Source organism: Theobroma cacao, chromosome 6, assembly GCF_053813885.1.
Source record: "Theobroma cacao isolate CCN51 chromosome 6, ASM5381388v1, whole genome shotgun sequence".
Lineage (NCBI taxonomy): Eukaryota > Viridiplantae > Streptophyta > Magnoliopsida > Malvales > Malvaceae > Theobroma > Theobroma cacao.
Window position 1 is genome coordinate 25,619,690 of NC_142644.1, and position 12,447 is coordinate 25,632,136.

Here is a 12,447-nt window from a genome sequence, read left to right on the forward strand (position 1 = left end):
TAGCTAAAGTAAACGTAAAATGTGGTTGTAAGCTTGAAGACAACGATGATTATAGGGCAAATGGAAATGACATGGTCAATTAGGCAATCTGCTCGCATATTACTATAGCTTGTATACCATATTGCCTTTTCCTTTCAATTTTATGAATTTTCTGTCTTTAAAATAAAATTGGTATGAGAGGAGGCCGGCACCACTGGACCCCTGAGCCACTGGCTGATAGCAATAACCGTGTGACACTACTGAAGAAATGAATCATTTATGGCTTATTAAAGAAGCAGTTATCTTTCTATAAGCTTTCTTTTTCCTACTCATGATCCCACACGACCGACACACGCAAGTGCAGGGAAGAGCCACATAGGCACAGAAGTGGATTTTATAATAATATGAACCATTCGGAAACGTTTGTCAGCCGCTTCAGAGTCCCCTAGAAATCAGCTATGAAGCTACATAGAAGGCTCAAACTAAGCATATGACGAAAAGAAAAGAGCCAATGACCTTAATTTTAATAATATGAAACCATCCAAGAGTTTTTCTGCTGATAAAACCTTTTGCAAGTCCTGAGGTTGGCCCAAAGTCAAACTACTTTCTGGCCAGTATACGGACTTTAGGATTCCAAATTCGTTATTTAAATGCAACTTCACTATCCACGAGCCATAAAACTTTTCTTGCTGCACAGTAGATAAGAAAATTGGGCGAGAAGGAAGAGGAGGGTCATAGACTTGGTTTGGTTTCGTCTTCTAATCCAATCATATTCTACTCCTTGTTTCCTGTCCTGCTCAGCCTTATATAAACCGCATTTGAGCTTGAACTGGAAGCCTAACACAAAACTTTCAGTAAAAATATGGCCTTCAAAAGGTGTTTGTCATGGAAAAATATCCTCCCCAGCTGCATCAAATCCAACAACCCATCCTCAGGGCCTAAAGTTCATGCTTCCAAGCACAGTCCCAGCCAAAGGCTATCACTCTCTGATATCAGCCACCCTGGCTCTCCACTGTCACTGAGCGATCTGTCAAATTCCCTAATAAGCCTTCATATTTTTACCCTCAAGGAGCTAGAATTGATAACGCACAAGTTCTCCAAGAGTAATTATCTCGGTGAGGGTGGGTTTGGACCTGTATACAAAGGGTTCATTGATGACAATCTCAGGCCAGGCCTCAAAGCTCAATCTGTTGCTGTGAAGGTCCTCGATTTGGATGGCTCTCAGGGGCATAGGGAGTGGCTGGTGAGCATTTATATGTTACCATTTCAATTCTGTTCCTGATGAGGTTTGAGTCGAAGATAGTAAAAAGACCAGTTATTCTGATTTTGTACAGGCTGAAGTTATTTTCCTGGGGCAATTAAAGCACCCCCACCTGGTGAACTTAATCGGATATTGCTATGAGCAGGAGCACAGGCTTCTGGTGTATGAATACATGGCGCGTGGCAGCTTAGAAGACCAACTTTTTAAAAGTTCGTTTGCTCTCCTCTTTTGGAATTAATATAATTTTGAACATTTCGTACTCATGACTGAAAATTGTTTAATTCTTGCCTTTAATGCAGGATATGGTCCGCCATTGCCTTGGCTAACCAGGCTCAAAATTGCAGTTGGAACTGCAAAAGGTCTAGCTTTTCTCCATGAAGAAGAGAAGCCAGTCATATACCGGGATTTCAAAACTTCAAACATCTTGTTAGACTTGGTAAAAACACCCCTGACCCAATACCAAAAAAGGAATATTAAATTGTCCAACTCGTTTTCACATATCAGTAAAGACTGAAGAGAAACTGAAGGAACAAAGGTTTATTTTATTGTCAGGCTTACAACGCAAAGGTCTCTGATTTTGGATTGGCAACGGATGGTCCAGAAGGAGAAGCAACTCATGTCACCACTTGTGTCATGGGCACAGAAGGCTACGCAGCTCCTGAATACATAACGACCGGTACTAGAACTTTTATCTTAGTTTTGCTGAAATCATTCTTAATTTAATAATGGTTGACGCGAGATAATGCCATTTCTGATTTTCCAGGGCATTTGACGACCATGAGCGATGTGTTCAGCTTTGGAGTAGTACTTCTAGAACTGCTGACGGGGAGGCGATCCGTGGACAAGGCCCGACCTGGTCGAGAGAAGAACTTGGTGGAATGGGCACGGCCTCTTTTGAAGGACCCTTACAAACTTGATGGAATAATGGACACAAGGCTTGAAGGACAGTACTCAACTGAGGGGGCTAGGAAGGCTGCCGCATTAGCTTATCAGTGTCTGAGCAACCACCCCAAATCTAGACCAACCATGAGCAATGTGGTCAAGGCCTTGGAGCCTCTCCTGGACTTAACTGACATCCCGATTGGACCCTTTGTATACATAGTTCCAACTCAAGGCAAGAACGATGAGCCTATTGTGCAGAAGATTGAAGGAAGAGAGGAAAAGCAATGTGATGATGAGATAAAAATTGAAAAAAATGGTGGACAACGGGGTGAAAAGAAAGAGAAAAGTCGACTACCGCGCCAGAAAGGTCGCGGGCGTAGACGTCGGGTGAAACCATCAAGGTCTCGGGCTGTCTATTCAGACACTTATTTGTATAGAACTCTTGGAACAAGTTTGTACTGTCCCAAGCACTAGAAGCAATCAGGCAGACAAGCATACTTTAGTATAATCAGACTGTACAATGAGATTTTTTGTTTTCCCTTCCTTTCATTGTCTATCTCTTTAGAAGTTTCCATTTGCTTGTTGTTGGACTTATTGCTTTTTTTATTCCATAGGATATACGTGTGATTCAAATACGTCCGGAACCGTGATGCAAATTTTCCTGTGTCTCCATGGCTTTTCCTATAAAATACATGCTTTCTTTCTGCTTTGAAAACACACACCCTCTCTTTGCTTTTCATTCATTATACCAGAAATTTTGATTAGCCTAGGCTGTGGGCCAAGGATTAGGTTTGACGACAAATAATGTACGATAATACAAGTTAACCATACGTTTCCAGTTTTTCCACAATAATTTCAGCAGCCAATTCCCTTCTTGCAATTATGCTAATTATGTTAGAAAGGATATAAATTCTGACTTTCCCTGAACCTTCTTGAAGGCAATTGACTGCAATTTATTTTTCTGGGACCTTGTTAATTAGTGCAAACTTACCTAAACTCTTGTGGATTTGAATGTTAAATCTTCATTGGCTTCTGCTGTGATATTTTTGAATGGTCAATATTCCATAATAAGATGAACTGGAAAATCTAAGCTTGTGGGCATACATGCTCAAAGTCTTATTAGCAAACCAAGAGATGACTCCTCCCATGCTCAAAGTCTTATTAGCAAACCAAGAGATGACTCCTCCCATGAGTCCGCTGCAGAGTTTCAAAAGCTGAGCTACAAATTCTTTCGTGCTAGACTACCACACAAGACTTTGCAATTCCACCACTCCACCAACCCCCTTATCCTCACCTTCTGGCCAGATACAGCGCACGGTTTTTAGCATTTCCCCGTTTTGAACACCACCTTCTGGTTTAAAGTTAGGCAACAGAAGAAATTATATGAACTTAAAAACTCTTTATTGCTATAATTCTTTAGTAGAACCAGAAGTCATACCAGAATTTCCTGGCATCATGTAGCAAAAATGAGGCCAGGAACAAGCACTAGTAGCACGACTCGCCAGTTGTTATCCACCATTAGTGTGAAATCAATACAAACCCAAACAGTTAAAACTCTATATTTATTCGAAATTAAAAGACAAATTTCAGCTTAGACGCACAGCCTCAAGATGCTTGATGTTCATACTCTGCACAACTTGCATAAGGGGGAAGCGACGCAGTAGTGTTGGAAAACATTGAAACGAAATAAAAATCCCTCAAGGAACTCTTTGCATATTAAATAAATTTGTTAACGACGTTGAATTGGTAAAGGCCAATGCTGAATTTCAACTCACACAACACCACCCCGTTAGCCATTCATACTGTACAGCTTATGCTTGGAGGCTTCAATTATTGAATTAATATCAGATAGGTGATGAAACAATGATTCATTATTCAAGACATTTTGAAATTAAAAATTGGTACAACAACTCTCAAAATTCTCATACAAACTTCCACAAAGCAGATGTAATTCCAACGTATGGCTGACATTCTTATAAACATATTTCAGCAATTACTGAAAAATTATTTCTTCTCAATATAGTTGAATTTTTTCTGAGTTTTCTAATTAGATACCTAACAGGTTGTATGAGAATTTCTTCTAATAATAGTCATTGCTGAAATATGCTTATAAGAATGTCAAAATATAAAAGGAGCTTAATAACAGAAGAAAAAAATCAATCATCTAGTCGAATGGTAATTCAAGTTACAGCTGGCATGAAGTTAGAAAAGGAAGAAAAACTATAGCCGGAAAATTAAGCTCTTTCTCTCCTTACAATCTTGCAAAGAAAACTACTAAGCAGTCTTACCGTAAAAGGGTTCTCCTTCGGATCAAATACAATTGAAAGCTTTTTCAATTTCTAAATATCAACTGGGTGTTAATCTTGAACATTTGTTGCATAAGGCAATGCTTCCACTATTGAGTGCCCCATCCTTTTTTTCCCCCTCTCAGTAAAAGCCAATGCAAACCCAGTGGCAGGTGATTGAACCCTCTGGTCCTTGTAATTGCAGGATCAAGCCCACATTGTGCCCATGCTACAAAATTTTGACCAGCAATGCAAAGATTCATTTTGACCATGAGTTGCACCAAAGGCACTATTCTATATAGCGCATAAGCGAAGCAAATATCTAAGAATCCACTGACAAGATAGTCGAAGTAACATCTGATTCTGGTGTGCTTGCTTCTTTTCATTTAATTCTCCTAAAATAATGGGTAAGCTTCTAACACCCAAATAAGAGAAAGCTAAAGCACAGCAGCATGCCTTCTATAATGCTACTTTTTCTTTTGTCTTCCCCTTTCATTTTTTGGATGAGTTTCTTTACTTTCATCATCATTTTGAACCCGGATCCAGTCAGAATGATACTTGTCATCATACTGAACAACCTTCCCATCAAGGAATGGTTCTCCTGGAAAAACCAAATGGATTTTAACACAAAAAATGAAAAGCTCATAATTGGTTAAGAAAAGCCTCTAATCGTAGAAATGACCACAACAGTGCTTGACACTCAATTGTTAAGAAGGCAGGAAGAATTGTTTATGAATGGTATTAACATGAAATTGAGGAAGAAACTCCAAGCAGATTAGCAGAACAAACTAAAACTGATAATTGGCTAAGAGAAGTATCCAACTGCAGAAAGGAATTGCTGCAATTGTTATAAAGAGAGGAAGAATTGCTCATGTATAACACATTTCATAAATATGATTGAATTCAATATCATTCAGATCCATCAAGTGCATTGCATGAAAAGTTCTCCTTACTGATACTGATTGCTGTAAAACAGAGCTTAACATCTAAGAAGAGTTTGGATTATGACACAATAGGAGTTTTGCTTAGCTATATAAAGACATAACATAAACATCAACTATTGACTTCCAAACTAATGAATAGGAAACTTCAGGGTACATGAACTACCTCACTTGCATGTCTCAATTTCCTGAGCCAAAGAAAGTATTCCAACTTTTGGTTTAAGAAACAACAGTAGCCCACGCAAGTTCTAACTTCTAATGATGTGAACAACTGAACTGAGCAATATCACTACTGTTGAACATGTAGTAATACAAGAAAGGAGTTCAGAAGTAGTCAACTATAGATGCATCATCATAAATACTTAATTGCATTCTCTCTCATGCCTTTTCTTTTATCTTTCAAACAATTTTCTATCATCCTCAAAAGAAACAAAATGAACTTATTAGTCTCTTATCCAGAAATCAAGCACAAGCCGAACTAAAAAAAATCTATTAATCAATATCTTAATAACATAATAATGCATAATGAGGAGCAAGTAAGACAATGCAAAGCTAGAAGAATTACCTCCATAGCTATTGTCTCCGTGAACCAAATAAGAATCTGGTAAAACCCATTTCACATTAGGCAGAGCTGCAACCAACACAATTCTGTATTACTACTTCACAATCTTAAAAAGGAATAAATTTGGAAAGTAAACACAAAAATAAGATTGAAAAGCTTACATTTAAGTTTAAAAGTCAAATCTTCCGGGCCTTTGCAACCAAATGCATAGTAATACTTGGTGGAGACAGAGTATATAGACTTCTTAGCTTCCTCTTCACTGCGTATTAATACAAAGAAATGAAACAAGAAAAACCATTTTTGGACTGCGAAAAGGAAACAAAGAAAGGGTTTTTACCTTCCTAAAGCCATTGCTAGGGTCTTAATGTAGGTGTCAACGATCTCATCTCTAAGTGGGTATCCCTTAGGAGCCTCCATAACCACGAACCAGTGCTCATAGTCGCATCCCTCCACCAGAGTTGGCACCCGAGTCAATTCGGCCCTTTCAGTAACCACTGAGTTATTAGATCCCGAGTCGATGGAGAAGTATCTGAAGAGTGTACGAGACAGATAGGTTGACAAAGGGCGACGGGCAAGTTTTTGAACGAAAATTGACGACATTTTTTTTGGGTGTATCTGTTTTTTTTTCCTTGTTCTTTGTTGGATTATCTGCTAGAAAAATAACTTGTAAATATATTTTTTTTGCATAAATTATTTTATAATAAAATTTAATATTTTTCTGTTGTTCAAATAAATTATTAATTTTTTTATTGTTTTGGGTTTATTTTTAAGCATAACTAGAATTGAACCCCTACTTTGCGTTGCGGCAAAATGAAAGAATATTTATTTCGTTGGATAGGAAACTTTTGAGTTAGAATTGTTTGTCCTAAAATATGTGTTTGTAAAAATATCTATACACAAAAATTATTGTAAAGTTAACCACAAAGCGAATAATTATTACATGGTTGTTCACAAATTTATGTATTAATTTTCAACTAACTTACAAAAAGTTAATGCTTATGAAAAAAAATTAAGATAAAATATAAACTGTTATGAATCGGAATTATATTGTATCGTTACTATAAAAGCTATTAAAATAATTTCGTAACTTCAACAGTTTCTATTAAATTTAATAGAGTAGTAGAGTATAATGATTTGACCAATATATTCCCAACATTACTGTTATATATTAACTTAATTAAGAATAAAGTAACCTATTTTTCATAAAAAAACTAACAAATTCGAACACAATTGAATAAATATCTAAATAAGTTACATACAAAAAAATAAACTGAAAAAAAAAAACAAAATTTTTGTGCTCAAATACAAAGATAAGAAATAAACATAAGGAGTCAGAATAAAAATTAATTAAAAAATATCAAGCAACTCCATATCAGATTTAATTTTGTAACTTTCATGTGCTCTTGTGAATAAATTTCTTACAAACTATTTATAGAAATAATTACATAGTTGTCATATTAAAAAGACTAATAAGGATAGCAGCACACTGATAAATAGTTTGTGATTCTTTTGTGCTAGCTGCTTTGACCTGAGCATGTAAAAGAAGAAAAAAACTATTAATGGCAGAAAGAAGGAGAAACTAAAGAGAGGTTTGCACATGATATTCATTAAATTAAGATGTTGTATAAATCTTTTTTTACAATCAATAATCCATGGATTATAATATAAAACCTCAATGAACGCAAATAAAAGGTCATAAAATAACTAAATGATTATCAATGAGTAACAAATAAGGAACCAAAACAAATTGAAAATTACAATAAGATAAGGCAAGCAAAAATAATAGAAAGGAAAGAAATAGAGAAAAAGCAATTGTTACGAAGACAAAAAATAAAAACCTTATGATAAATAAAAACAATGAAATCAAAAACATGTGATCATAAAAAATATTACCATAGATTGTGACAATCCTTGTCTTCGGACGTGTAACTTGGTAGTTAATAGAAACTTATAATTAAGAGGAGTGGGATAAAGATTAAAGAGAAATATTTTAATCACTTTTACCTGGACTTCTTTTTGGGTGCTCTTACTTCGCACTAAACTGTTTGCTTTAATGCTTCGCCAGTCTTTGCCCATCACCAAGAAATCATTCGGAACATCAAATTCAAAATGCTAATAAACGTAAATGTCAACAAAAAAATAAAGAATGACTAAAACAAATGTAAATAGGTTTGTCACTTAGGCAAGCAACAAACAAATAATTTGACTGAGCAAAGATATATAGAAACACATAAGTTGAAGTTAAAAACCTTTGCCTGAATTAATTGGACATCCTTGACCACAAACTCTGCAGCTCTGTTATGATCTTCTCTTTGAAGGATAGAACATACATCGTTGGCTAGAGCCTCCTCTAAGTTTAGGCCACAAAGGCTGTCAAATCAATATCTCCATGAGAAAGATAGATCTTCAAGGGACTGATCCAAATGGAATTACTTATAATAAATATAAATAAAATAAATAATTAACTTCCATTTAAACTGTTCAGTAATTCATATTCAACATTCTTACGTTCATGATTACATCAATAAACAACAAATAAAAAACCATAAGAGTTTATTCTCAACAGATTAAAGATGATAGTACACAAAAAAAAAGCATCAAATGGCTCATTCATCCACCACAACTGAGAGATATGGCTATCACTATAACACAAAAACACAACTATACAAATAAATAATGGAATGAAGGAAAAATAATTTTTTAAAAATACCCAAACTGAAATGGGAGTAATCAAATTTCTTTTTATATATATAATGAAATCAAGAAACAACAATGAAAGCCGAAAAGAAGAAAAAATGAGACAAATCAAAACTGGGAAAAGATAGATAGTAGTCAAAAATGGAAGGAAAACCCTTGAGAAGAAAAATGCAAAATCAAAGCAGAGAAAGACACAAAGCACATAAAACAGGAAAGCAAACCAGCCAAACTCAAAGGGAGAAATCACCAACAACAGAGCATACAAACCAAAAAATGAAGGACGCAAACTCGAAATAACAGAAAGGATGGCCTTGGAGTAACCAAAATAAATAAATACAAACTCCTCACCCAAATTTGAAAATCAAGTCAGACGTGAAACGAAAGCATGAAAAGCAAGCTAAGCACGTCATTCCATTAAAACCACACACGTGTCTCGTTTGAAAAAATGTGCTGTTCGAGACACCAAACACATCACAACACCAATTTCTCTCCTCCAACCTTCTTGTGGCAAAACTTGGGGACCCCGTTGGAGCATGAAAAGCATCTTACACAACACCAAGGACTTGGAGGGAAATGCGTTCACTGGATTGACGGAGGGTAAAGATTTTTCTTTTTTAATGTTGCTTTAATTTAATTGAGTATTGACTGACTCTTCTGTAAATTGACTTACTCATCATGGGTTTAGAGATTAAAAACGTGGACATTATCTGAGTCGACACGTGGGTAAATGAGGAAGCCCCTTTGGGGCTTCCTTTTACTTATGTAATAGATATCCAAAAAAATTCTTAAACTATTTAAAAAAATTAAAATAATTTTTTTTATTTTTATTACATTTAATTAAACTCTTATATTTTTATTTTGAGTCAAATAAGTTTTTATGTTTTTATTTTAATTCAAATAAATTCTTATGACTAATAATTAATTTAATCAAAATATCATTTATTATTTCATGACTCATGAAGTTAACATGATATATTAAAATATTATAATTGATGATGATATGATATGTTAATATATTATAACTGATGATAATGTGACATGTTAATTTGACATGATAATATCATTGTATGACATTTTTCACCCTTCATATTAATTTTATGTCAATACCATGTAGATATAAAATGATAAATACACTTAGGCAAATGGCAATTAATCAATCATTAGTCATAAGGGCTTATTGGACCTAAAATAAAAAATATAAGAACTTGATTGAATGTAATAAAAGAATAAGAGCTTATTTGAATTTTCTTAAATAGTTTAAGGACTTATTTGAGCATTTTGTCTTATTTTTATGTACTTTCATTGATTTAAAAGGTTTGATTTTAAGGTAAAATATCAATTCCTTTTTAAATTTTGATCATAATTCCATGCGAGTCCATTAGTATTTGAAATGAACAATCTACCCTAAATGTGTAAACAACGTTAATGGACAAATGTAAAATATTTAAAATATCCTGCTTCTTTCTCCACTCTTTTCCTTTCTATCAAACCGACTAGAGATACTCTTTTACGTCGATCGACCACTCCACGGTCAGATCTAGGGCTCCTCAATTGGATTTGGCCACGAGAGCGTTAGATCGTGTCCCTCTAATGTGATCTTGTACTCGCACGAAGCCACGAGAAGGCTAGATATGGCACTCCCTTGCCAAATTCAGCTGCGAGAATACCAAATCTGGTTCTCCCCTACCATCCTAAGAGGAAAGTCCGATCAACGTTTGCCATGCCATCTGTTGTGGTCATTCGCAGCGGTGGAGAAAATTTAGTGAGAGAAGTAGAGAGAATGCTTGGGTAGGGAGAGAAAGAAATTGTAAAAATGAAAAATATTGTATTTCATATAGTAGTAATTTTTAAAATTAATAAAAATCAAAATTATCTTAAAAATATTGTCGCATTATCAAACTAACTAAAATATTGATGATTGGTTCACGATAAGACTTACATATCTAACGAAAGATATTTTTTTTAAGACGAACTATGCATTTCAAATTCTAATGAAACCATATGGAATTATGAAAACTTACAAGAGTAAGATATTTTACCCTTATTTTATCCATTTGTTCTTCTTAGAGTTTTTGGTTACTAAGCTCGGGTGATCACTTTTCTAATTAAAATTGGAGCTTAAATTATTTGGTCATCTTTAGCTAGTCCATGAACATAATTGACAGGATAACTAGGACAATTATATGTTATTTATGTATCTATTTTTTAAAGGCAATGGCTTTTACTAAGGAAACAAGTGGAACAAGAAATAATTCGACAAAAGAACAAGGCTGCAAACTTCCAAGTTACAGACTCAGATAATAGAAATATGTAATTTGTATTATAATGTCTTAATGTTTTAATTACTTGTGTAATTAGCTAGGAATTAGTTACAGGGCCAATATGGTCTTTTGCATATGATTATTTATCTTTTTGCTCTTTTTGTTATTTGTGTATATGTTTTTACAACAGCTCTTTCATCAATGAATTAATGGGAATGTTTCCCATTTTCTTCTTTCTGGCATTCTCTCATTTTTCCAGTTTTATCATGGTATCAAAGTCACATGCTCTTGAATGACCATTCAACTAGATTTTTGATACCAACTTTTATTGATTTCTTTTATTGATAACTAGGACAATTACATGTTATCCAAAGTCTTCTTCTTTTGTAGCTTTCACTACTTCACTTAGTCATAGGAGCGGAGGGTAAGCCAACCACGGCCCCCTTAAAATTTTTAAAAATATTTATTTTTTATATATATTTTATCAATGGCCCCCCCAAAATTTTTAAAACTTTTTATTTATTATATATTATTAATGGCCCACTCAAAATAAATTTTTTATTTAATAATTAATATAAATAAAAAAATCAAACAACCTCACAAACCTGCTTAAGTTTACCCTAATTTAAGTTTCTTTACACCTCTTTCTCTTTTTTCTTTTCTCTTCTCTTTTATGTCTTTTTATTTTTATTTCTTTTTTCTTGTAACTCATCATTAAAACACACCTTATTCTTCAAAAGAGATATATGAGCTTGTGAGTTTAGACAAGGAAAGACATAGATCACCCACCAACATTGTGTTAAATTAAGAGGAGGTAAAGTTTTCTTTTACCTTCATCTTTCTATTTATATTATTTAACTATTATGTGAAATCCTGTATTTCGTATTTAATTATTTATATTTTATTCATTATAGTTTTATATTTTATTTTTAAGTTTAAATATAAATAAATAAGAATATTGAATGTTGACTACATTGTTTTTTTTTTCAAGTTTGATTAAAATATGAGTAAGTTGAAAACAATCGACAAATTTTTTTTAAAAAAGAGGTAGATTATTCAAATGATTCTCCTACACTTGAGCCACCAAACCTTAATAGTTCAACTCATGAACAAGAGCAGTGCGAATCAAAGCATCCAAGGCTCAATCCTAAAGAAATTAATGTTTTTCATATAGAACTTGACCCTTGATTACGACCAATGATATGAGAATTTCCTATCAATCAAAGGGATGAAATTTGTCATGCTTACCTCAAACGTGGGCCATGTCAACCTATTCTTAAGATGTATCCTCTATCAAATGATGATCATCCTCGTCATTTTCAAGCTTATTGGTTTGAATTATATCCTTCTTGGTGTAGACACTAAATTATAAACAAGAAAAAATTAAAAATATATATAAAAAATAAAAATAAAAAAAAAAGAAAGGAGAGAGGTACGACTGGCAGGGTGCGGACGCACCCTGCCAGGCACCTCTCTCACCTGCCAGACGCGAAAAATTCGCGTCTGGCAGGGTAGTGGAACTTGCCCCCGGTGCCAAGTGAAAAAGCAGTGGAGTGTGCCCCCCTCGAGAGCCCAGGAA

General features: G+C 34.2%; 2 protein-coding genes across 3 annotated transcripts; one reads left to right on the forward strand and one right to left on the reverse strand.

Annotated features, from left to right (window-relative positions):
- The first annotated feature begins 656 nt into the window (after positions 1–656).
- LOC18596231 (Protein kinase superfamily protein) lies at positions 657–2,790 on the forward strand. Its single transcript, XM_018122529.2, has 5 exons — positions 657–1,222; positions 1,314–1,449; positions 1,540–1,676; positions 1,793–1,916; positions 2,004–2,790. Exons 1-5 carry the CDS (start codon positions 842–844, stop codon positions 2,594–2,596), a joined length of 1,371 nt encoding a protein of 456 aa, XP_017978018.2. The 5' UTR covers positions 657–841; the 3' UTR covers positions 2,597–2,790.
- A 1,472-nt stretch (positions 2,791–4,262) lies between these two features.
- Positions 4,263–9,142, reverse strand: LOC18596232 (plastid developmental protein DAG). 2 transcript variants are annotated; one of them, XM_018123875.2, is made up of 7 exons: positions 8,956–9,142; positions 8,160–8,280; positions 7,915–8,022; positions 6,248–6,558; positions 6,072–6,169; positions 5,914–5,979; positions 4,263–5,008 (listed from the first exon to the last, which is right to left on the reverse strand). In XM_018123875.2, the coding sequence occupies exons 1-7, from the start codon at positions 9,015–9,017 to the stop codon at positions 4,875–4,877; spliced, it is 900 nt and encodes a 299-aa protein (XP_017979364.2). In that variant the 5' UTR covers positions 9,018–9,142; the 3' UTR covers positions 4,263–4,874. The 2 variants fall into 2 exon arrangements, with proteins under 2 accessions (XP_017979364.2, XP_017979363.2); XM_018123874.2 differs by lacking the exon at positions 8,956–9,142 and adding an exon at positions 8,855–8,930.
- Between the last annotated feature and the right edge of the window lie 3,305 nt (positions 9,143–12,447).

Bases quoted from the DNA above. Each gene is read 5' to 3' on its own strand.
- LOC18596232 (XM_018123875.2), bottom strand. From the start codon at position 9,017: ATGACGTGCTTAGCTTGCTTTTCATGCTTTCGTTTCACGTCTGACTTG. The intron at 8,023-8,159 runs GTTTTTAACTTC...TACGTTTATTAG, and splicing joins TCCAATTAATTCAGGCAAAG to CATTTTGAATTTGATGTTCC. The intron at 6,559-7,914 runs GTAAAAGTGATT...TTTTTCTAGCAG, and splicing joins GCACCCAAAAAGAAGTCCAG to ATAATCCAACAAAGAACAAG.
- LOC18596231 (XM_018122529.2), top strand. From the start codon at position 842: ATGGCCTTCAAAAGGTGTTTGTCATGGAAAAATATCCTCCCCAGCTGC. The intron at 1,223-1,313 runs GTGAGCATTTAT...GATTTTGTACAG, and splicing joins AGGGGCATAGGGAGTGGCTG to GCTGAAGTTATTTTCCTGGG. The intron at 1,450-1,539 runs GTTCGTTTGCTC...CCTTTAATGCAG, and splicing joins AGAAGACCAACTTTTTAAAA to GATATGGTCCGCCATTGCCT.